The 22997-nt window shown below is 32.1% G+C and overlaps 3 protein-coding genes across 6 annotated transcripts in view; 1 reads left to right on the top strand and 2 right to left on the bottom strand.

The window, feature by feature from the left end:
• Positions 1–347: 347 nt before the first annotated feature.
• Positions 348–6078, bottom strand: ergic53 (lectin, mannose binding protein ergic53). The gene is made up of 10 exons (XM_018539083.1): positions 5907–6078; positions 3814–3870; positions 2779–3049; positions 2592–2691; positions 2408–2519; positions 1850–2021; positions 1592–1782; positions 1218–1411; positions 961–1142; positions 348–881 (listed from the first exon to the last, which is right to left on the bottom strand). Exons 1-10 carry the CDS (start codon positions 6073–6075, stop codon positions 845–847), a joined length of 1485 nt encoding a protein of 494 aa, XP_018394585.1. The 5' UTR covers positions 6076–6078; the 3' UTR covers positions 348–844.
• A 2248-nt stretch (positions 6079–8326) lies between these two features.
• On the top strand, positions 8327–11842 carry Vti1a (Vesicle transport through interaction with t-SNAREs 1a). 2 transcript variants are annotated; one of them, XM_018539190.1, is made up of 4 exons: positions 8327–8497; positions 8628–8686; positions 10364–10711; positions 11347–11842. In XM_018539190.1, the coding sequence occupies exons 1-4, from the start codon at positions 8404–8406 to the stop codon at positions 11497–11499; spliced, it is 654 nt and encodes a 217-aa protein (XP_018394692.1). In that variant the 5' UTR covers positions 8327–8403; the 3' UTR covers positions 11500–11842. The 2 variants fall into 2 exon arrangements, with proteins under 2 accessions (XP_018394692.1, XP_018394691.1); XM_018539189.1 differs by lacking the exons at positions 8327–8497; positions 8628–8686 and having other exon boundaries at positions 9943–10711.
• A 593-nt stretch (positions 11843–12435) lies between these two features.
• Positions 12436–22997, bottom strand: part of LOC108773398 (long-chain-fatty-acid--CoA ligase 1) — a 31636-nt gene continuing 21074 nt past the window's right edge. For 2 of the 3 annotated variants that reach the window (XM_018539187.1, XM_018539188.1), the window contains 4 exons: positions 20635–20925; positions 13804–14025; positions 13234–13551; positions 12755–12892 (listed from right to left, as the gene is read on the bottom strand). In XM_018539187.1, coding sequence (XP_018394689.1) covers positions 12755–12892; positions 13234–13551; positions 13804–14025; positions 20635–20925 — 969 coding nt within the window. Of the gene's footprint in view, positions 12893–13233; positions 13552–13803; positions 14026–20634; positions 20926–22997 lie in introns of all 3 variants that reach the window. The other variant, XM_018539185.1, reaches the window with a different exon arrangement.

Genomic DNA, 22997 nt, shown 5'->3' with positions numbered 1-22997 from the left:
ACAATCATTTTTACACGACAGGGTAGAGATTGTAAAACATCTAAACGCTTATTCTTTCCACAACAGTAGTCTCCGAATAACTGATTGGCGACATAACACGTTACAAGAAACGCCATGTGATAAATCTCTTTTTGCTCCAAATGGCGCAGTTCGTAGTGGAATATCGACGACCTCAAACGTGACGAAGAAGTGACAATTCTTAAGAATAAAGAGTAATCCGTATATTCATGTACTAAATCTGTGATACAAACTATCGTACAAATATTTATACAGAAAGCTGCGTTGCAACGAGATTTCAATAATATAGTGATAGAGTAAAATGAAGAATTCATAAAAACGATGTGTGTGTAACGATGAATGTTTTGCGACGATTGACAAGTAAAAAAACTATATATTATATATATATATATATATATTTATATAACGATACAAAAAAAGATCGTGAGACATCTTTAATAACTCCCAGATTAACACATCCGTAAGTAACCTTCAACTTAATCATCTCTTCCAAACCCCATGTGCGCATTTTGTCAATATATGACAAGTGTAATATAGATTGCACAGCGTTAAACACATATTACACTGCGATGGAGATGGTTTCTGATTGTTTTTATGGATATTTAAATGGAGATACTTAAAATGGCAAGTCACATCACCGCGACATGTCCTTGTGTCCTCGTGAGGCAATATCGACGGATGCTGTACAATTTCACATCGATTTAGATGAGGAATTTATTTTACAAATGTCGAAACACACATACTTCGCGGATACGAACGAGTAATAAAAATATCGAATCGTAATGCAAACGAGAATGCATTTGCCGATGTGGACAATGTGTGTACATTAGTAGAGTTTTTTCATCTGTGCTTCTTTATTTTCCCTATAAAATGAAAAAAATATTACGTATCATTCTTTTTGTATGTAAATAATTGTTAAGTATTGCAATTATGTATAATTACCGATAAAGACTGTATACCAATAATATTATCATCTGTATCGCAATGAACAATAAGAACACAGTAGTCGTTAAACAATTAGGACAATCTGTGTTTTCCTGGGTTTTAACATTTTTTTTTAACGTGTTAAGTCCGTCTCGTATTTCTGTCATAAATGACTGATAATCATATCCCATTGGTTGCACCTACGAAATTTATTGATGTTAGAACAGTTTTGTGAAACTTGACTATTTTTAGATATTACAAATAATATATAAAACCTGCGCTGTCGGAGCATGTGCTTGATTATTAAGAATAGATTCAGTCTTGGAATGAACTTCTCCCATGAATGATTTAATTTCTCTAGCTGTATTCAATATGATATTTTGATTATTCAACACGGCCTCGACTTCCTGCCGACGTATTGTGTCAATCAGCACAGGTTGCTGTCCTGGTTGACCCGGAACTTGCACACCTAATTATGTATTTAGATCAAATTAAATGATATAATATTACCTTAATAAACTAGAATCTTTTGTTTATAAAATAATAATGTAAAAGTTTAGAACAATAAAACTTTTACACATAAAGAATCTTTTTAAATAATTTTTGTAACACTTGTAATCTCAGATTAAGTCTGTAATTGGCGATTTACCTCCTTGTCCAATTTGAGATACTAAACCTAAAACTCTCTCTTGTCTTCCAACAATCTCATCTAATTTCCTGTGAAGATCACGCAGAACTTCATACATCTGACTTTGTCCATGGAATATTTGCCGTAATTCTCTTTGATTCTCCGTTTCAAAATACTCATCATATTCCATCTTTTGACTTTCTGGATGCTCCCTGTTAGAATGACATATTGATATTGAAACTAGTATTGTAAAAACACAGTGTTATCACATTTGCTTACTTTTGGTATTCCTCTTTTTGTTCTTCTAATTTTTTTTGGTAGTCTAAGTATTCCTGCTGCAGTTTGGCTTGTTCCTCTGTAGAAACTTTATTTCCGTCCACTGGAAGCTGTCCGACAGGATGCAGAGAGGTAGTAAGAAAATATAAGATGTCATGGTCATCAGCCAGGCCACCTAGGCAATCAGAAATGCATAAAAACATGCGATATGCAATTACGTCGATATATCATATTTACAGGGCTGGGCATGTATTTAAAATACTTTCATTTCAGTGCAATATACAGATATTTTTGTATTTTGTATTTTAGCGAAGTACATAGGAGAGTATTATATATTTTGTGTATTTAAACACAAAAGATTAAAAGTTTTTTGTATTTTATAATTCAAATAATAAGATTAATTGTCAATCATAATATTTGAAATGCCAAATACAAATACTTTTAATCTTTTGTTATTATTACTAAAATACAAAATACAATAATCTTATAAATATTGTTTTTCAAATAAAAGTATTTCACATACATGTCCAGCTCTGCACATTAGTACTTTTTTATGCATACCAGTAGCGGCAGAAATTCCAAAATATCCACTTTTCGGTAATACAACATTGTCAGCTCGGAAACATATATCATAATCTTGTTCATTATTCGTCATACCATTATGGAACAATAGCTTGAACAGAAAGAGGCCAATCAAATAAGATGTTAAGATAAAAATAGCTAGAAAAATGTCTAGTATACTCACAGTTAATGAATTCATATAATACTCTATCCGCGCTCGTGTGGCAAATGGTTTATTGCGGAAATCTCGCAAACAGCCTGATAATTGCTGCGTAGAACCATCACTATTTAAAATGAAATAAAACATGAACTATACATATAAAACTATCTCGAACACGCAAGTTATATGTAAGTTATTAAACATAATTTACTTTATATGATCGAAAGCCTTCGTGCCGTCATTGACAATCGCCATGATGTATGGATTATTATGCTTATTGTCATTATCGAACGAATCAAAGAAAATTCCCAAGCCTGTCCAAAAATCCGAACTACCGAAAACGGAGCCATTGTAGAATCCTTTATCGCTTGTGTACCAGAATGCCAAACCATCCGCTCCTATCCTTCCACGTCCGCTTATTCGGAATACTAATTCTACCTCCCACCAGTCGAAAGTCGTGGGTTGTTTCACCCATATTGCACCTAAACAATATATTTCATAAATCTCTTGCAGAATCGTCGCAAATCGTTAATTTAATAATGTACTTGAAAAATCAATATTTTATATTCACATACATAAAAACTAATAGTACGCGAATCTCATTAAAATTACTTTTAAAGAGGTTTTCATACTATTAGTCAATAGACAGTTTATTCATAAAAATGTATAAAACGCAATTAAAATAAAATAAAATAATTACCAATGATATCTTATGCCATAATATTGTACATAATTAGATATTGTTAATTTTATATGTTACTAAGTATTTTTTAAATGACAAAATAAAAGTTATAAGATGTTTATTTGATATACATGCATCATTCATTTGACATATAATCTCGCTTTTTTTCATTGAAGAACATAAATTTCTTTCAAACTATACAGTCAGTTTAAATGAAATTTTACGAGAACAAACTGAAGTGTTTATTTTATAATTATAATGATTTTTAAATAATTATTTTATATACAAGTGTTTTAATTTAAAAAAAAAAAACTACAGAATAAGGTTATACTTTCAACATGTAATATAAAATTCTATAAATTTAAAATTAAATATGTTTGAAATAGTATGGTAAAAGTCAATGAAATTTTTTCTAGATATTATTGATATTATTAATTTTTGTATTACACATGCATATCATTGACTTGTCTTTTATTTCATCAAATGCAAGAACCTTTGTTAACTATTTATTTCTTTAAAAACTTTAAATATTGATATGTTTATATGTGACATTTGCACACAAACCTTTTTGGCTTCTAAGTGACGGTGCTACTCTGACATTTTCTGAACTAGCAATGGCATCTGCAATTTAAAACATAAGTGTTTTTACAAGAAAATGAATATATTATTATACGTTCATATTATATGTGTAATATTTATATTATATATATATATATACATACATATTTTAAATCAGATATAAAATAATATTAAGATCGTTCTTTTTTATAAGAAATAAGTAAAACATGTGTTCAATTAAGATCAATATAATACAGCAACGTTTTTTAGCATTACTATTAAATATAATACTTCTTTAGAACATTACTATCAAATATTTCTTTATAAAGAAAAATCTTCATCTATACTTTATCCTTATTATCATGTATTTTTACTTCTGTTACCATACGAAAGTATAGCATACTCTATCAATGTTCAAATGACTTTAAATAATTTTGGATAAAATTATTTGAACCGATTACAATAAATATGTAAAACCTTCATTTCGGAGAATGTAAAAACGAGAATTGCTAAAAATTGTAAATTATAAAAAGTATTTAATAATGAACCAAAAAAAGTCAGTTTTTTAAACTATCACAAAAATCATGAAAAATACTTTTATCAAAAATTATATAATCGTATTTAAAATAGAGTTAAAAATAAAAAATTAAAGGATTGAACTGTTGAAGGTGTATATTAATTAAAAACATATGTCAAAATATTCTTGTGCAAGTATTATTTAAACATATTTAATTTAAATATTAAAATTACACAATCTTTTTTATAGAAAGAGCATAATTGCTACTGCTTTTTTACATGAACTGACGACTCTAGATAGAGGAAAGTACACATTGAACATTTAACTTTTTTGCCTTCTTACATCCAGTATCTCATTTATTGGTTTCTAAAATACTGCGCAATTTTTAAATGTTCTGGGTATGTCATACCTCTGTATGGTAACTAAGGATTAATAATATTTTTATTGTCTTAAAATATTTAAAATAAATGTGTTTTTAGAAGAAAATAATTCTCTATTACATTTATATTATGTGCATAATATTTATATTATTAAATATATTTGTGAAACCAGATAGAAATATCCATATTTGTTATTGTAACTTCCGTAAAATACATATTTTAAAAGGACATATTTCAATTAATTTATTTTTCAATCAAAATGGAGAATTGATTAAGGAACAAGCCTATAAATGCATAAAAGTTGATAGAATTAAAGCTTCAAGATTTGTAGGCTCAAAGAAAAAGAAAAGTTCAGAGATACGAAAAAATCTTGATTTAGCAAATTGCACTAGGGTTTCTAGAACCCCAGTATGTATAGCTAGAGTCAAAATTGCTATCTTTGTAAGAGGCAAGTGAAACATATGTTCAATTAAAATCAACATAATACAGCAATATTTAGCATTACTAATATTAAATATTTCCTTAGAATGTTATTATCAGATACTTCTTTACACAAGAGAGGAATTTTTCTCCATATTTCAATAATATTAAACTTTTTTTTTATCACTTTCATTAAAATGTAACTTTATCTCTCTCACTCTATAATCTTCATTCTAGCGTCCAACTGAACTATTAGTAGAAAAAAATAATTACTGAATGTTATTAGCAACTCTCGGAAGCCTCTAATTAAGTGCATCGACTGCAGGGCTGTGTTCAGGAATTACACCTAGGTAACTCTAGGCTATAGTTTATGTTCTGCATATTATAATTTACGTCACATATATTATAGCAAAAATGCACCTAAGAGTTATCTGAGCATAATTCCATGAACGCACCCCAGAATTATTGCAATTCCGTGTTCCATAAACCATTCATTATTTCATTTCTGTACGAGCGAGAAGTGCGTACACATGTAGACGTTATCAGTGTTTTGATCGTTTTCAAGATAGTGCAGCGGGAAATGATGCAAGTGCGTCAGTGGGATCGAGAGTGAGACAGCAGTCACAGCAGTCGCTCGAGAACGCGAGAAAACCGCGAATGATCCAGCTGCATTGTCCAGATCGGCGCCGTCGGAGTAACATACGGAAGGTTGCGGAGTGTCGGCGTGACAGGTGTCACGATTTAGGTTATACATCTCTTTGACACGGTGCGGGAGTACTTACTTCCACCGTATTCCCAGAACGGCACACTGCCGTCCTTCTGCGCGAGGTACGGTGGCTTGAAGGAGTACTTGTACTCGAATTTCCGATGCGGCGCCTCGCCGCGGCACAACGACACACCGCAGCACACGAGGAAAACGAAAAGCCACCTTACCTCGGCGGCCATCTTCATTTCGACTAAAACAAGTGACGATCGTAGCGACGGTCAGTGACAGTGACAACACGACACAGCCGGTCGGTGGCACGCTGTGAAGTTGCTCGCGAACCCACGTGCGGTCATTGGCAGGACGCGCATAATTTCGGCCGTGCAATTGGTCCGCAATCAATGACGTGTCGCCTTCGTGGCCAGATCGGCCAGTATTTATAGGCCCATTCATATACCCATATTCATATAGTCAAGTCTTTTTAAAGGCCCTTAAGTTTATCTTCAAATGCTCTACGAGTTATTTTATTGGCTACTGAGTATCTAAAGATAAATTTAAGGAATTTTTTAAATATAAGGTCTGTCTATGAATACGCGCGCGTAGAAAACATGTAGGAAAACTTAAGACGTAAATAGAAAAACATATATGCCTGGTTTATGCTTCAGGTCTTAATCCCAAGATCCTACAATTCAACCAATAAAGCTGCCAGTTCTAACCGAAATTTAAACTCTATTGGCAGAATTTTAAGATTGATTTATACTGGTCGTAAACTGTTAACTTATGCCGTAATCTGTAAAAATTGACCAATCACAGTCGAATGAGAGGGGAATAATCGATTATAATTGGTCAATTTTTACAGATTACAGCATAAGTTAATAGATTACGGCCAGTATAATCCAACCTTTAGGATTAAGACTTAAGACCGAAGCATAAATCAGGCAATAGAAAAACTTAAGACGTAAGAGCAAAAAATCGTATTATAAAAATTAAAAAATGCTAGCCAATCAGAGTTGAAAGTTCTTGAAAATTCTTGATTATGATTGGTTAATTCTTACGGTACGTCTTACTAGTGACCCTCTAATAAGAGTCTGGACACGTGAAGTCCGCCATTATTCGTCGAAATCATAAATATACTACTTTATTTATTCCCTATTGGTGCTACCTAAGTATTTTTTGTTAAGAATTTTAAAGCATTAATTGTATTATTTGTATTTAAATTTAATTTTTATTAAAGTTTCTTAATCTTGTAATATTTTTATAAATTTTATATATTCTTAATATATTAATTTTTATATTTTCAATCTATTTATAATACTTACTTAATTGTTGTTTTTATTTTATGAAAGACATATTGCAACGTTTTTTTTACATAAAAGTTTTTATAGAAAATATTTAATAATGTTAATATAAGTTAAATAATAATAAAAATAAAAATTGTAATTGATTCTACTTTAATTTTTACGAATTTATTAATTTTTACAATTTATAAATTTAAAGAAATTTGCGGGAATGGATGATAAATGTCGGACCAATCACAAACCGGGGAGAAGGTGGCCAGACTCTTATTAGAGGGTCACTACGTCTTACGACTTACGATTACTGTCACGGAGAGTGTTGAAAATAGAAATGAAAAAATTATTTTAGAATGTTCTAATTTTTTTTTTAATGGGATTACTTTAAATAACAATTACAAGATTATTAGGTAAATTTAATTTTGTTTGTTCACATATAAGTTTTGTTAAAAAAATATACATAAAAATTTAAAAAAATATGCGGCATTATTTTACAATTCTTCATTTAAAGCTCATTCCATATTTATGTTACTGAAGTATAAATACTATTTATGACATCTGAAACTAGTTGTAATTTAAATATAAACGAAAATTGACAATACCTATATCGACCCAATCAAAACTGGCGATGGACGTGACTTTTATATTTAAGACGTTTTTGAAAATAGAAAGAACTATAAAGACTATAAATATATTGTCCCAAAGTTAATCAGTGTACACATTGATAGAAATGAATTAGTGGACAGATCAAAGCAGATAAACAATCTCAACACTAAATTTTCTGGTTTATGTGGATATGAAGTACATACATACAAACTGCAAAGTGATGAGAGGTTTGTACTTTTCATTGGATAATTTTATTTATTTTAGAGAAGCCGAATTAATTAAATTAATTGCCGACTATTTATAAAATAATTGCATTACCTATTATGAGATAAATATTTAAAAAAAACTACATACTGTATTTATGTAACATATTTAATTACGCGTGTGGCTTCTAAGTATATAATTATATTTTTTGTAGAGTAATTTACTAGAGTGTTTTGTTTGCGCAAATGGTTTAAAAAAAAAACAGAACTATATCGGAGTAGGTTTGCAAATTAAAGAGCTCTATGACGTTTTCGTACAAAAAAAGACTAGAGTGGGGACAGGAGAAGTCTTTTTTCTCCTCGATTGCGACTAATTGCGATATCGCTTTGTCACCTAGTTTGATTATCGGTACACATCAGTCGGAATTGCCATCTGGCTTGAGTCAGTGGTCGATGGCATATCCATGTGTCCAAGATGGCGTCGCTCGTTGACAACTACGAGCAGCAGTACGCCGTTCTGACAGCTGACATCACTGCGAAGATTGGCCGGATTAGGATTCAGAGTGGCGGTAAGAAACGTCGTCGAAAGGCGGTGATTAAAGGGACGTCGTGTGTCTCGCGCGATAATCGGACTGACACGTAACCGTCGCTCGAAATTGACGTTAAAGAGCAATAATCGATATGTGACGTAATTTGCAGGCGAGAAAAGAGCCTTCGTCCAGGATGTGGACCGGCAAATCGAGGAGGCACAGGAACTGGTAATTGAATTTGCATTCCCTCTTAATTAAAGTGGTGGGCTGATTGATATTGTGAGTGAGACGCTAGATATCTCGATTCCACCAACTGTCGATTGATCGTGTAACGTAGATTTAGAAGAATCATTTTGTGTTTTGCGTTTAGTTCTTCTTGTGAAAAGATCAAGATATAGTAAAGATGTACTTTACAGAATATATAAGGTGTCTCAAAGTCTAACGGACAAACTGCGGTAGCAAATTCTATAAGTGGAAATAAGAAAAGTGTTCTTTGCTATGTTCTATTGCAGAGTATAAACAAATATTAAGACAGAACATTTTGGTGACATTTTGATTGCAGTTACTATTTCACAATGTTAGAAATTTATCCAGAGAAACCGCTATTTCAGCTTAAAGCCGAGCAAATTATTTCTTGAGTTTCCGCGGCAATTTTTGTTCAACTGGAACGTGAAAGGGAGGCAGTGCCTCAAATGCTGCTTTTCGAAAATATAACATAGTTTTCACTACTATTTTTTAAGATTAGATTCACAACACCGACACCTATTATACCCTATTTTAAAGTATATGGATGACGCTTCAAAATGACTGTATGGTAAGAAAAAGGTTCAAATTTGAATAAGTTCTGTAATCGGTTGAATATATGGGTCGAGAATTAAGTAATAGACCTAATATTTAAATCCAATTTCTATCAATGTAGATTAAGACTCGAATTAGAATTTAAACGTTCACAAGGATTTATACTATAAATTTATATTAAATATCGCTAATATACAACCAGCGCTGATTCCTATAGCCTTTATTTATATTTTATACATTGTTTTTATTTTTTATTAAAAGGAGTTTTTATAATTATATATTAATTTTAAATTTATTTATCATTGTTAATTAAAATCTATTTTATTATTTTAGACTCTCTCTTTTTGCATTTATTTTTATATGTGAATTTGATCAATTTATAATACTTTTTTTCTTAAAATAAGGTAATTGTTTACTATTATCTTGAAACTTTTTAATTTCAGAGATAGACAAAAGTTCACTTTTCGTTTAATTTTAAATGGATTTTTGGTAAAATATTTATTTTATATTTGTTTATAAAAATATTCAATGTAAATATTAAAAAATTATAAAAAGAAATTTACTGAGAATTTGATTTTAATTAAATTAAAGTAACATTTAGAATTTATAAATTTTAAATAATAAAAGATTGACAGAATTAGAAACAATTATGGCTATGAGATATGTTTTATTTCATTTGCCTTTATTTAGGATGCTCCATTATATATAATATGGTAATTGTTTACCTTTACATAATCAGCCCCAAATGATCTTCGAGTGTCCTTGACCTTCAAGAAGTCCTGTAAAATTTCATTGAAATCTTTGCTTGGTACACGGAAGTTGAGCCAAAGTCACTTCGCGTGGAAAGTTGTACAATTTCAAACGGGGAGGGGGGGTGGAGGAGGTGGTGGAGTAAAAATATATATACATTATGTCCGAAAATTACATTCTATGTATGAAAATTGTTTTGTTTATAACTGTCTAATAAACATCGAGCGACGAGAACGGTTGGTGACCTTGATCTTTTTGAGGATTAAGATCAAGGTCACTCGAAGGTTATTTGGGGCTGACTGTATAAAGGTAATTTGTAATATTTATCTCAAATCAAAAATCATCTATAATTTGCAGCTGGAACAAATGGAATTGGAGGTTCGTGGGATGAACGGAATAGCACGCGACCGCCTACGCGGTCGCGTAGAGAGTCATAGAGCGGAATTGAAACGCTTGACGCAAGAATTTCAAACAGCAAAGAAACCAAAGGAGGACATTACGGAAATCACAGTGGAGGAATCCTGGGACAATAATGTAACAGAAGACCAAAGGAAAAGACTATTGGATGCCTCTGAAAGAATAGAACGATCAGGACGAACGTTACAAAATGGTTATCGTATGGCATTAGAGACTGAGGAGATCGGTTCTGAGGTGCTGAAGGAGCTTCATGAACAGCGAGAGACGATACAACGGAGCAGAGGAAGAGTAAGTTCTTTATGATCATAAGAGATTAAAGCCCACAATACACAGAAAAACCGTAAGGCGGTAAAAAGTAAACAATAAGTGAATCTGTCAATCACAATAGCATAAAGTAATAATGTAAGGAATAAAGTCTGAAGGCGATTCAGATCTTAACAGAAAGCAGAAAAGCAGTAGCCAATCAAAACTTGTGCTGGTAATAAGTAGACAGAAAGTCGAAACCAGCGATTAGCAATGCGAGTTCTAATTGGCTGTCGCTTTTCTGTCTTCTGCTTTTCTGTGTAGATCTGAATCCGTCCTGACACATACTAAAACATAAGACAATAAAGACCATTCTACAATTGCATAAACGTAAAGTTGTAAGAATTGATTAATCATAGTTGGATATAAGGAGAATGTTCAGTAATGATTGATCAATTGCAACCACAATCACTTACAACTGCGCTTATGTAATTGTATCATAAAATGAGGAGAATATTCGACTATGATTGATCAATTCTTTACGTTCTCCATTGTGATTCGCCAATTCGCTTACGTCTTGTTATCTTACGCTTTTTTTGTATGCTATAACTCGTAGCCTTTATTTAAATTATATTTAAAAAGAAAAAAGTACGAAATCGTAATGTTGTCCTTTGTTTCAGTTACGTGAAACAGATGCGGAGTTGGGGCGAGGGTCTCGGTTATTATCGGGAATGATCTTTCGGAGCCTTCAACAGAGAATTATCTTGGCAGGGGTGGCGCTGGTGCTTATAATCGTTGCGTGCATTGTGATATATTATAGTTTTAAGAGTTAAAGAGAACAGACATTTTTTTTTCTTCGGCCAGATCCACCAGATGTGGTTTGGAAGTTGTATTTATTATTAGAGACTTCAAAATGTTATTTCTATCAAATTGCGAGGTAATTCTGTATTATATCGTCTATCCAACCTTCTTGTACTTGTTTGTCACATTTTGCCTTAGGACATCAGTCTTTGCTATACGTTTATTCTTTTATTAACTTGACAAACATTAGATGACTGAATCATGATTTCTTAAACAAAGTCAGGATCTCAAGCAAAACTGGCAGAATGTCATCAAACAAGAACAAAAGACTCCGTTTAATTGTTATATAAAGTCTTGTATAAAAAAAATATTGACCCATTCCCGTAAGGTAAATTATAATAAAACGATTTTACGATTTTCGTCCAAGTTAATTAACTTTGAAATTAATTAACAAAAATTATATTGAAACACTGAATTATTACAAATGCATCATTTTCAAGTACTTTGGAAAGGATCGTAAAACCGTTTGAATTTGTTATCTGAGAATCTTGATCGGCGATTAACAGCGCGCGTTCAAGTTTCTAAAGATATTCCGAACCACAAAATATATTCAACAAGAAATGTATTTATTAAGTAATATTCAAAGTTTTCGACGTTGCGTGCACCGATTATCGGTCACACGCATTTAAATATTACCACTTCAGGGTAATATTTGAGGAAATATTACCTGTTCAAGTTAACAACTACGTACTATAATTGTTGTAATTTTGACCTGAGCCATAATCGGGTGAGTTCACTGCGACTCTACCAGTTAAAAATGCATTCTATAATTCGCCTCTTACATAAAAATAACAGTCACTGTGTACATTATTGAAATATGCGTGGGTAAGGATTGAATTGTAAATACATACATTACCGAAAATATCCAAGGACGCTTGTAATTGAGAGAAAGAGAAACTAAACGCGCCTAATAATAACTCCTTTTATTACTTGTTATGTTATCATTTACCTTAATAATTAGCTTAAATGGTGCTTTTTTTTTTATCTGCGTCCCTAATGTACCTGTGAAAATAAGAATATAATAAAAGTATCTCGCGCGCGCGCGAGAGAGAAAAGGGGAGAGGGATAGAGAGAGAGGGTTAACGCGCAAATATTCGATGACAATAGTGACTTCGGTGAGAGAACAGCAGCGAGGAAAGGCGCTTTGCTTCCATTTCTACCATCGAACGTCTTTCTTTTGCGTTCAGTGCTGGTACAGACAAACGATAGCACAATCGCTCAGTCTGGTCAGTCCAATTGTTGATAGAGATCCTCTATCTGTGGTTTAAAGTACGCTTTCAGTTGAGGCCGTTTCGATTTCAACGTTGGTGTTAAGAGCCCATTTTGTACCGAGAACGGGTCTGGATGGAGATAAATATCCTTTACCTGCGAGGCAAATAATCATGCTTTTCAAATTATCAGATTCTTCCAGATTTCATATCTATTTAAGATTTTTGTTTTCATTTGTAACAAAACTCAACTACAATCTTAACCATAAGTATAAAATACCTTCAATTTCTTACATTGTCTTGGAAGATAATAAAAATCAAAGGAGAATTAACAAAATAATGAAATTGTTATAAAAATGAATATTACTTTTCAATAAAACGGATACTTGTGTCAATTTGTGAAGGTGCTTTATATTTATAGCCAAGTAGATGAGATCAAACGAAATTTGATGTCAGAATTTTTTGGACAAAAAAAAGAAATAAGGAACGATAATATACCTGTTCAAAGGATTTCAGACCAGCTTCTTTTCCCCACGCTAACATGTCATCGAGGATTAGCTTTTTTACCTCTGGATTGACGCACAGAACGCTCAGTGTACCAGGTATGCCATTCTCCACCGCCCAACACTTAATTACATCTACGTCTGGTACTACTATTGCTATAATACAAGATTTCAATGATTCTCCATGGACGAATACTTGTTGTACATATTGGCTGCGTATGTAAATGTTTTCGATTTTCTCCGGCACGATATATTCCCCTTGCGATAGCTTGAAGATATGCTTCTTTCGGTCGATTATCTTTAACGTTCCATTCTGAAAGCAATTCAATGCATAAATATGAAAAAAATGTTATTTGTTTTAATTTATACTATTAAACTTAATTATCATTTATAATTTCTATTATTTATTTATTTATTTATTTTCCCGCTATCTTAATTATTATTTAAAAAACAATTTTAGCTATCTTTGTGATTTCGTTTTAAAATATATAATATATTTTATTTATAAAGACCTAAAGATATATTGTTAATAATAATCGTTATAAAATGTAATGAATATAATTACAGGCTGCCACATGCCGATGTCTCCTGTGTGATGCCATCCCTGATCATCGATCACCTCGGCAGTTTTTTCCGGATCCTTGTAATATCCCATGAAGACATTAGTACCCTTGACGCACACCTCACCTTGGTTGTTCGTCGCGTAGTACTCCATTTCCGGAACATCAACGAGTTTGACGCAACAGCAAGCCACTGGTGGTCCCACGTGTTCTGGCACGTGATCGCCCTGCATTCAGATGAAAATCAGAAATTAGAAATTCGAAGAACAAATTAACAAAAAAGATATTCCTATTTTCAACAGAGAATATATCTGTTAACTAAACGCGAATATCTCATAATAAATATAACATATTTATTTTAAGTATTTTACTTTAAAAATATATTGCACTTATATTAACACATTTTTACAAATGGGTGTGTGTGTTAATATTTATATTTTCAACAAACTATGTACTTATATATAATTTTGGAATTTCTTTATATACGCATGCAAAATATAGTCTCAATTTACGATCAATTATATAATCTAAATTACAGACAATTTGTTACTACTCATAAAAGATTTACAAGAAATCGTGGATATTTACAAACAATCATACATCTTACAATACGTACACATAAAGTTAGAATACTAGAATAAATTCTTACAAATTTTACCGAGAACAAGTCACAAGTCTTACGATTCTGCTTAGAATTGACCTCTATTATTAGGGGTGTGTTATGCGTAAATTTATAGGTATATCATAATTGTAATATACTACAACCCTGCACTTATTCTATAACCGCTTCCTTTCCTCTGTAGGAGCTCTTACCAAATACTAATAATAACATAATTGTTATAACGTGTGTATAATTTCTCAATAATATAACGGTAATATATAATACAATACGTAATTGTTATATTGTTGAGTTGGAAAATTATAATACTAACAGTTATGTTATTGTATTAGCATTTGCTGAGTATAAATACATATGCGCTATGTTTTATAAAATATTCAGGTATAATTATAATGGATCGATGCGGATGTTCTGAATACAATAATTTAATAGCTAATGGTCTTGTGAGATGGCACACCACGTGCCCTTGGCACATGGCTCCAAAGCTTTGATTCGATGAGCTGACAGAAATATCTAGACTGCGACGGCTTTTACCATCTATATATTTATGTCGATACTCGCGCCAAGAATAGAGAGCACGCGCATCACTTGGTTATTAGTCAGCATTCAATAAAAACATTATTTTAATTCCGCCAATCTGTCAGCAGTAAACACCTCCGTCATAATAAGTGAGAATGAGAGAGAGAGAGAGATAGAGAGGGGGGGGAGACGAATACTTTTTTTTTTAATTTTAACTATCAATGAGCAAAGAATGATTTCGTTAGCTCTAATTAACAAACAGGTAAATCGAAGCGGAGTAAATCGTTGAACTTTAGAAAGTAAACTCATTTGCGGATAATTTGAAAATTAAGTTACATAAGAGATGCGAATGCTTTTTTTTGTTGTGTAATTTCTCGCAGATTGTTAAGAATCTGCGCATTCGCGTTCTCACAAGCATAATGAAGGGTAAAGCGATATTAATTACCGGAGATTTACGCTTGGATGATTAGGGTTATGGAGCAGGGTTTCTCAAACTGCACGATGCTTTCAAGCTTCCATGGGTTTGTAATAAAAACAAAATAAGCCGTGTCATAAATTTATCTGTTGGGCAAACATAATTTTTTCACGCGGTTAATGTCGATTGGTGACAGCGCATAAATATTACTTTATAGAAATTAAATATTGCAAGGAAGTGATTATAATTACTTATTTTGAATATTAAAAACACACTTATTCAGCGCTTTTAATATTCAAAATAAATAATTAATATATATCATTCAGCATTAAATTGGTCAATATTAAATAGAATTTCTGTAAGAAAAAATCCTGCGAGATGATTTTGAAATCAAAGCGTTCAGACATAGTCGGAATTATCTATAATTTCAAGATACTACAATTGAATTATACAATTTAATGACAATGAAATATACAAAGTGTCCAAAATTTAATTGTCAAAACTTCGGGAGTGTGTAGGGAATCGATAATTAAGAAGAGAAGTCCCGTAAAGTGATGTACAGATATGCTCGTTTTGGAGAAAATCGCAAAAACGTAATTTTCATTTTTGTACTTTTTTTATTACTATTTTTATTATTTAGTATACAGTAGCCTCGATTTGATTTCTCGATTATTCTCTTGAGTGATTGACGGCGAATAAACTTCCTACTTTAAGACCCTCACACGAAGAAATCCAATAGTGTCAGATCAGATGATCGGGATAGCCAAGACACTACTCCTCCACGTCCAATCCATCGTCGTGGATAATGTTTGTCTATGTCAAGCTCGAGTAGCTCTGCCATAAATGAGCTGGACACAATTTCAGCGACTCAATAATATTTCAGTAGCAGTACGGGAACAATAAAACAACTACGTTTTGCCTTTTTTGCGATTTTCTCTAAAACGAAGCAAAAACAAGCATATCTACATATCTTTTCGACTTTTTTTCTCAGTTTATCGATCGCCTACGCGCTCTCGACATTTTGACATTTAAATTCTGGACACTCTGTATATAACAGTTGAGAAACTATATTCGAAAGATATGAATTGTTTATTGACGAATCCAATGACGACGTAAATTGGTTGATGCAGAATAAATACAATATTCAGGGGAAAAGCATCGTACGTGAGGAATTTGCGGAATTTTAACGGAGATCTATGTGCATTATGTTTGTTTCTACATAGTGCTGATTTTGTCGCAGTGCCAAAGCGGCGTTCGATAAAATGCGGCTCCCATGCTTGTTGCGATACTTGTGTGTTCTCGTTTATGACTTTAGTAGTAGAATCAATAAGAATTTTTCATATACTCTAAACACTCTCTCTCCCTCTTCTGTTTAATCACTTGTTCAGCTCAAATTTGAATCACTTTCTCTTTCGTTTTTACTTTCTAGTTGTTATATTGTTATCACATGGTAATGCTGATTTGTTTACGATATTCTTTCTTATTCTATTTATATACTTATATACATATATACCTAAATACACATATAAGTATATAAATAGAATAATATATATATATATATAGTTGTATATACATATATATATATATATATATATATATTGTATGATTTAAGCGCTTGAGGCGATACTATCGCACAATAAATGACGATTTATCTATATTTATCTCCTCTTCTTGCTCCTTCTCTATCTATCTAGTAGTATTACCCGGCTTGTTGTGCGTTATTTATCGGTGATAGTAGTACTTTACGATATAAATAAGAAAAACAAATAATGTCTATAACTGTAACAGCTACTGTATTATATATTTATTATATAAGAAAGAAATTATTTCAAAGTTTAGACGGAGTTTGTACGATGTACAGCAGGTGCAAATACTTTATTGTGTAATTTCCTATAGGTAGTTAAGAATTTACGCATTCACATTCTTACAAGTCTATTAAAAACGATTTACACGGGGCGACTTTATTCACTTCAAGCAGCGTCTAGTGACATCATTAATTTGCTAGCGAATTCACTCGACGTTTTATTCATTTGAAGCAATTTTCTTAATTCGTCAGTAAATTCGTCGACGAAAGCTTCTTCTAACGCGTTTGGTTTTTATTCGCTAGCATCTAAAATTTTGAAGTCGCAGCATTGAGAGTGGTCGTTAATGATCGAGCGAATGCTGGACGAATTTACACTGAACCAAAAAACTGTACGTAAATACAATAAGGTATTCGTTGAATTAATGAAAATTGGTCCAATGAATATCTTTCCATCGAACCATTTTTTCAAGTTTTCGGTGAATGCGGCAGCAATTTATAGCGCAATTTTCGAGGGTGCCTGGTAAGACACCCCAAATTTTTAGCACTTTACTAAAAAATCACTCTAAAGTCAGAAATTAAGTGAAATTAGATACGGCATCTGCAAACCTTTGTGTAAAAGTTCTAAGAACATGTAGCGTTTAATTTAAAACTTGATCGAGAGCTTGACGCGGTTTCATAAAAAATGTATTCGCCAAGCGTATCTACTGACTGTAGTTTGTATAAGCAGCGCTTTAACGTCTTTTATACGCGATCGAAAGGTCTCTACACGTACTCGTATCTACATTTACGTATCGTCTTTAAACATTGTTGCATAGGATGTAAACGGTCTTATAGACGTACGTCAATCACCAAATGTCCCTTGTTCTTTTTCTTCGAAGCATATGTTATGAAGAAAATTTACAATTGTATCTCAGTTTTGAGAAGATTTCTTTTAGATCCAAAAAGGAATATCAAAGAAAACAAATAGACTAAATAAAATAGATCAGAAAATGTAGTTTGTTTGAAAGACGACGTACCAATTATAATAAACAGATTTATAAAAGAAAATATATACACAAAGTATTCCAGACTTTGCTTGACATTCGTAATAATAGATTCCTGAAATAATTTCAAGACAAAGATTCTAATATCAAAATTTGAGGCTATTACAACATACAATGTAATAGTTTTTGAATAAAAAAGTTTAAAAATTAACCAATTAAACTGTTCGAAATCGCACGTTCAGGCATGGCATATTATATGTATAGTAGTGGAGGTGTTTAGAAGAATAGAACAAAAAATTGAATTGATGACCAAAAACACCTTCACTATTATGCTATATGCTTGAACGTGTGTAATTTTAAATTAGTGTTTAAAGGCTAATTTTAAACTTTACTTATTTAATAAGTTTTATATAATATTTTTGGTATTAGGATTTTCATCTTAAAATAATCTCAGGAATTTGATATTAACGGATGTCACGCGAAATCTGGGACATCCTGTATATGTAAAACGGAGAGAAAAGTAGAATGTAGGAAAGAAGAATATAGGACACTTATGTAAGATGACGAAAGAATAGGATATATAAGGTCTAAAGTACACAAAGCTTGCGTTGCGATCTCACGATTCCAGACTATCCAATTAATTGACTTGAAAGTTTTGTGCACTCTAAAAAATATCAGTGTAGATTTAACACTGTGTGGTGTCTACATTAATATTAAAATCAATATGACGTGGTTTATAATTTCTGATTATGTTATATCAACATCACTATATGATATCAATTTAAAATTCATGATGTTAAATCCACATCATGTTGATGTTAACTCTCTGTAGATGAAGTCGTCTGGCGGTCAATTGGCTTGGATAGTATGTCCGATGAATAAAAAAATTTGTAACTAGGTTACAAATTGTATATTTATTCAAAATGTTCACGTTAAAAAAATATAATCATATATTTATTCAAAATTTTAAGTTTCCAAAAATATTTATTCACAACAAACTATGATTATTTAACGATTATTCATATTTATTCAAAATATTCAAGCAAAATATAAACTAATAAAGAAAGCTCCGATAAGCAATTATTATCCTTTAACTATAATCGGAACTTTGATGATTTTAAGTAAAAATAAATGAATTTTATTTATTGTTGTTGTAATATTCAGATTTGATGAGAGAGAAAAACTTAGAAATTTTGAAAAATATTTTTGAAAGCAATACATTTTTTATTTATAAGTATCTAATTGATATGACATATAATTTTACATAAGTCTCAAATAAAGATTTGAGATAACATATAGTTTTTTTTATTTGAAATAACGTATTACTTTTATCTTCAATTTGTTTAGCTATATACCGTGTCATGTCATTAATCTGCCAGCTGGCATCACTAATGAAGGATCACTCTGTCGCTTTTAATGCTATTATAGATTTCTGTTCTCTTACAGGTTTGCAAGCTATGTACAAACAATACAGAGTAGAAGGAAACAAAAATATTCGTAATTATATTTAAAAAATATTGTAATTATAAAAAATTAAATGGAATGAAAAGGTATTTATTTGTTTCTTGATGAATAAAAAAGAAGTGTATTCGAATAGATATTTACATTTATTTTTATTCATTTATTTGAATATTATGTGTATTTATCGGGCACACTAGGCACAGAGCGGCTACTTGCTAATATGCGTTTGCAAAGAGATAGGTAATATTAATGCAGTGAGAATTGTGTGCAAACATTGCATGGTGTTAAATCGACATCGATAGTTTTTAGAGTGCAAAATCGAGTAATGAAACCCACGTAACACAGCTGCAAAGCTATGCCATAAACGCTTCTGAGCGCTTTACAGGCTGTGCTACGTGGGTTCTAATGCTCGATTCCACGAAGCTTTTCAATCGATTAATTGAACAGTACGAGGTTCCGTATTGCAACATGAATCTTTGTGTACTTTAGATCTTTATATATCTTGCCTTTTCATCTTACATGAATGTTTTGTGTATTTCTCGCGCTCGTCTCTTTGTATTTACATATTTCATTCTATAAATTTCGTATAACACAACAGCGTCTGTCAAGCTTTCAGAAAGTAATGCTTGCGCAAGTGACATAGTACGGGGTCTACAGAAGTCGTGATGGTCGTACAAGTTTAGGTCGTAGAATATTGACCAGTCATAGTCGATTATTCTTTTTATATTCAACTGTGATTGGTTAATTTTCTACAAGACGCTACAGTTATACGACTTCTATTGTAGACTTCGCAAACGTTAATACGTGGAAATTAATATTTATGTACTTTCTAAAATCTTTGGAGTGAACTCCAACTTGAAAAGGTGAAATCTCACTCTTAAAGATTGACTATTAAATCACTCTTTTTCAACACTAGTTCAATTGTCACTCTTTAACATTCTTTAAAATCAGATTCCACTTCAATAATTTTAGGGATTAAAAATGCGAGCAGTTCCGAGGATTAAAGATTGATTACTAATATAGTAATATACAAACCTGTATGGTAAGCGTTATTGGCGCGGTGCACTCTGTCTGACCGTAGCCTTCGACTACGACGCAGCCAAGGGCGCACCTGGTGAACGTGAGGACGTTTCCCGCCAGCGGCGCGGAACCTACAAGCATTAGCCTCAGCCTGCCACCCATCGATTCCTGGATCTTCTTGAATACAATCTTGTCCCATATGCTGTTCATTCTCACAATGCTCTTCTTAATCTCCGTCTCCTTTGCTCGCATACCCATATTGAAGATCATCCTCTTCAGAAACGAGTTTTGCAGTTCAGCTTGCACCTGCAAACGTCGAGTGAACGAGGATGAAACTCACCGTTAAGTGACGCTATGCAAGATCCATGTTATAAAATAATATTTAAAATATGCAATGCTACATATAAAATATGTGTAATATAAAATATGTAATATAAAATATAATATGAAATATTTTCAAATATGTTATAATAAGAAATAACAAAGAAAATAACATACCCTGGTAAAAAAAAGTTTCGCTGAAATTATTTCACATTTCGGAACATTTCAGTGAAATTGCTGAAATTGAACAAAAATTTCTTTGAAATTTTGTTAAAATTTTGCTGAAAAAAAAGTTTTCAACTAAAAATCGTTGAAATAAAACTGAATTTTTTTCTAAAATACGGAAATTTCGTGGAAAAGTGTTCCGAAACGTGGAATAATTTAAATTTTAGCGAAATTTTTTATCAAATTAAAATAATATAATCTATGAGTAAATATAAAACTAACAACATATATGCATAATACTAGAAATCATATTTTATATGATTTCTATTAGATATCTTATTATTATATTAGTAGCTTCTAGCTACTGTCACACTACTACTTCATTAAAATCTAAATTTAAATATATGAAATGTGCTAAGTGATGTTTGATATATTCCTTCACATTAACGAGCGTAATGACTTCTTCCGTGTTAAAATCGTTGCAGCATCTTTTGATATTATATTTAGACGGGTCTCATTAAATATTTTTCTTAATATAAGCGGGTTATTATAAGGCAAAGAAAAGTCTGAACAGTAATGATCCAGTTTGATATCAATGGATCCTGTCAACAAATTACCGGCGAGTGACGATAAATAGATTTACGTCACAGATTTTCAAAGTCAGCAGAAAGAAAGAGAGTCAAATGGGACGAATTATCCATCCTTCCGTTGTCTTTTGTCAAAGTGAAACACGATGACGGGTCTCTACTCTCTACGTGACTTGTCTATCAAATTTTATGCAAAGTCAGCATATAAGCGACCGGTGCTTATCCGCCGCACCTGTTACGCGCGTCATCGCGCACGTGCGCGCCGAAAACGTGTGACCGCGCTTCTTGGCTTCGTCCCCAAATTTCAGACGCTTTTTAAAGCTTAGAATTTAACGAGAGAGCTGTATTGCGCGACACGAAAACATAATTCAATACCACGTTTGCGACTTTTCGCGCGTGATGGAGCGCGTGCTTCATTCAAACAGAGAGAGTTTTACATTGTTCGGAATCAATTTCAAATCTATTTCCTCCGTTTTCGTGATGAATACAATGCCTAACTCTCAGCGAACATCCGTATTCCGTAGTATTTGAATTCTCGGGAAAAAAAGATACAAAATCTTTCTATTTTTCGGGTATGTTAAGTTAGCATCCCAACTATAGTACTCAGGAGTTCTGATTAGAGTTCCCACTTCCTTTTGACGAGACGAAGAGTTCCCTATAGTTAATAACAAGAGTTCCGCTCAATAAACATTTTTTTTACATTTTTTAAAAATGGGGTGCTAACTTTTTATCGAATTTCGAGGTGGAATAGTTCTGAGCGACTTAATAGTTTCAATTTGCGATTGTCTAGAGTTAGAACAGAATTACTCGGTACTCCCAAAAAATTTTCCGACGTGGAACTTAAAAAAAATTTTTGGTCAAAAATTTTTTGGGAGTACCGAGTAGTTCTGTTCGAAGTTCTGGACAGATCTCGGTGAGTTCTGTCGAAAAGTATCAGGGCTCAAAGCGATTGGACCAATGGTTTCCGAGATATACTCTAAAAATTGTTGATCTTCTGACAAATGTCGCTGTATCTTGCAAACCGTTGGTCCAATCGCTTTTCCACCTTACAGTTTTCGATAGAACTCGTCGAGTACTATAAGAAACGTAACTCAGAACTACTCGGTACTCTCAAAAAAATTTTCAAAGATTTCTACTATTTTTTTTAAACTTTATTATTCTTCAAAAATGTTTTTTATGTATCAAGAACTCTAGGTATTCGCAAAATACTTCTGTTAAGCTGATCAGAACTATGCGACCTTGAATTTCGTTAAAAAATTATCACCCCATTCTAAAAAAATTATTAAAAAATGATTATTAAGCGCA

This window comes from Cyphomyrmex costatus, unplaced genomic scaffold (assembly GCF_001594065.2).
Source record: "Cyphomyrmex costatus isolate MS0001 unplaced genomic scaffold, Ccosl1.0 scaffold205, whole genome shotgun sequence".
Classification (NCBI taxonomy): domain Eukaryota; kingdom Metazoa; phylum Arthropoda; class Insecta; order Hymenoptera; family Formicidae; genus Cyphomyrmex; species Cyphomyrmex costatus.
The sequence above is the reverse complement of the archived record's forward strand: the minus strand, read 5'-3'. Positions and strand labels throughout refer to the sequence as shown.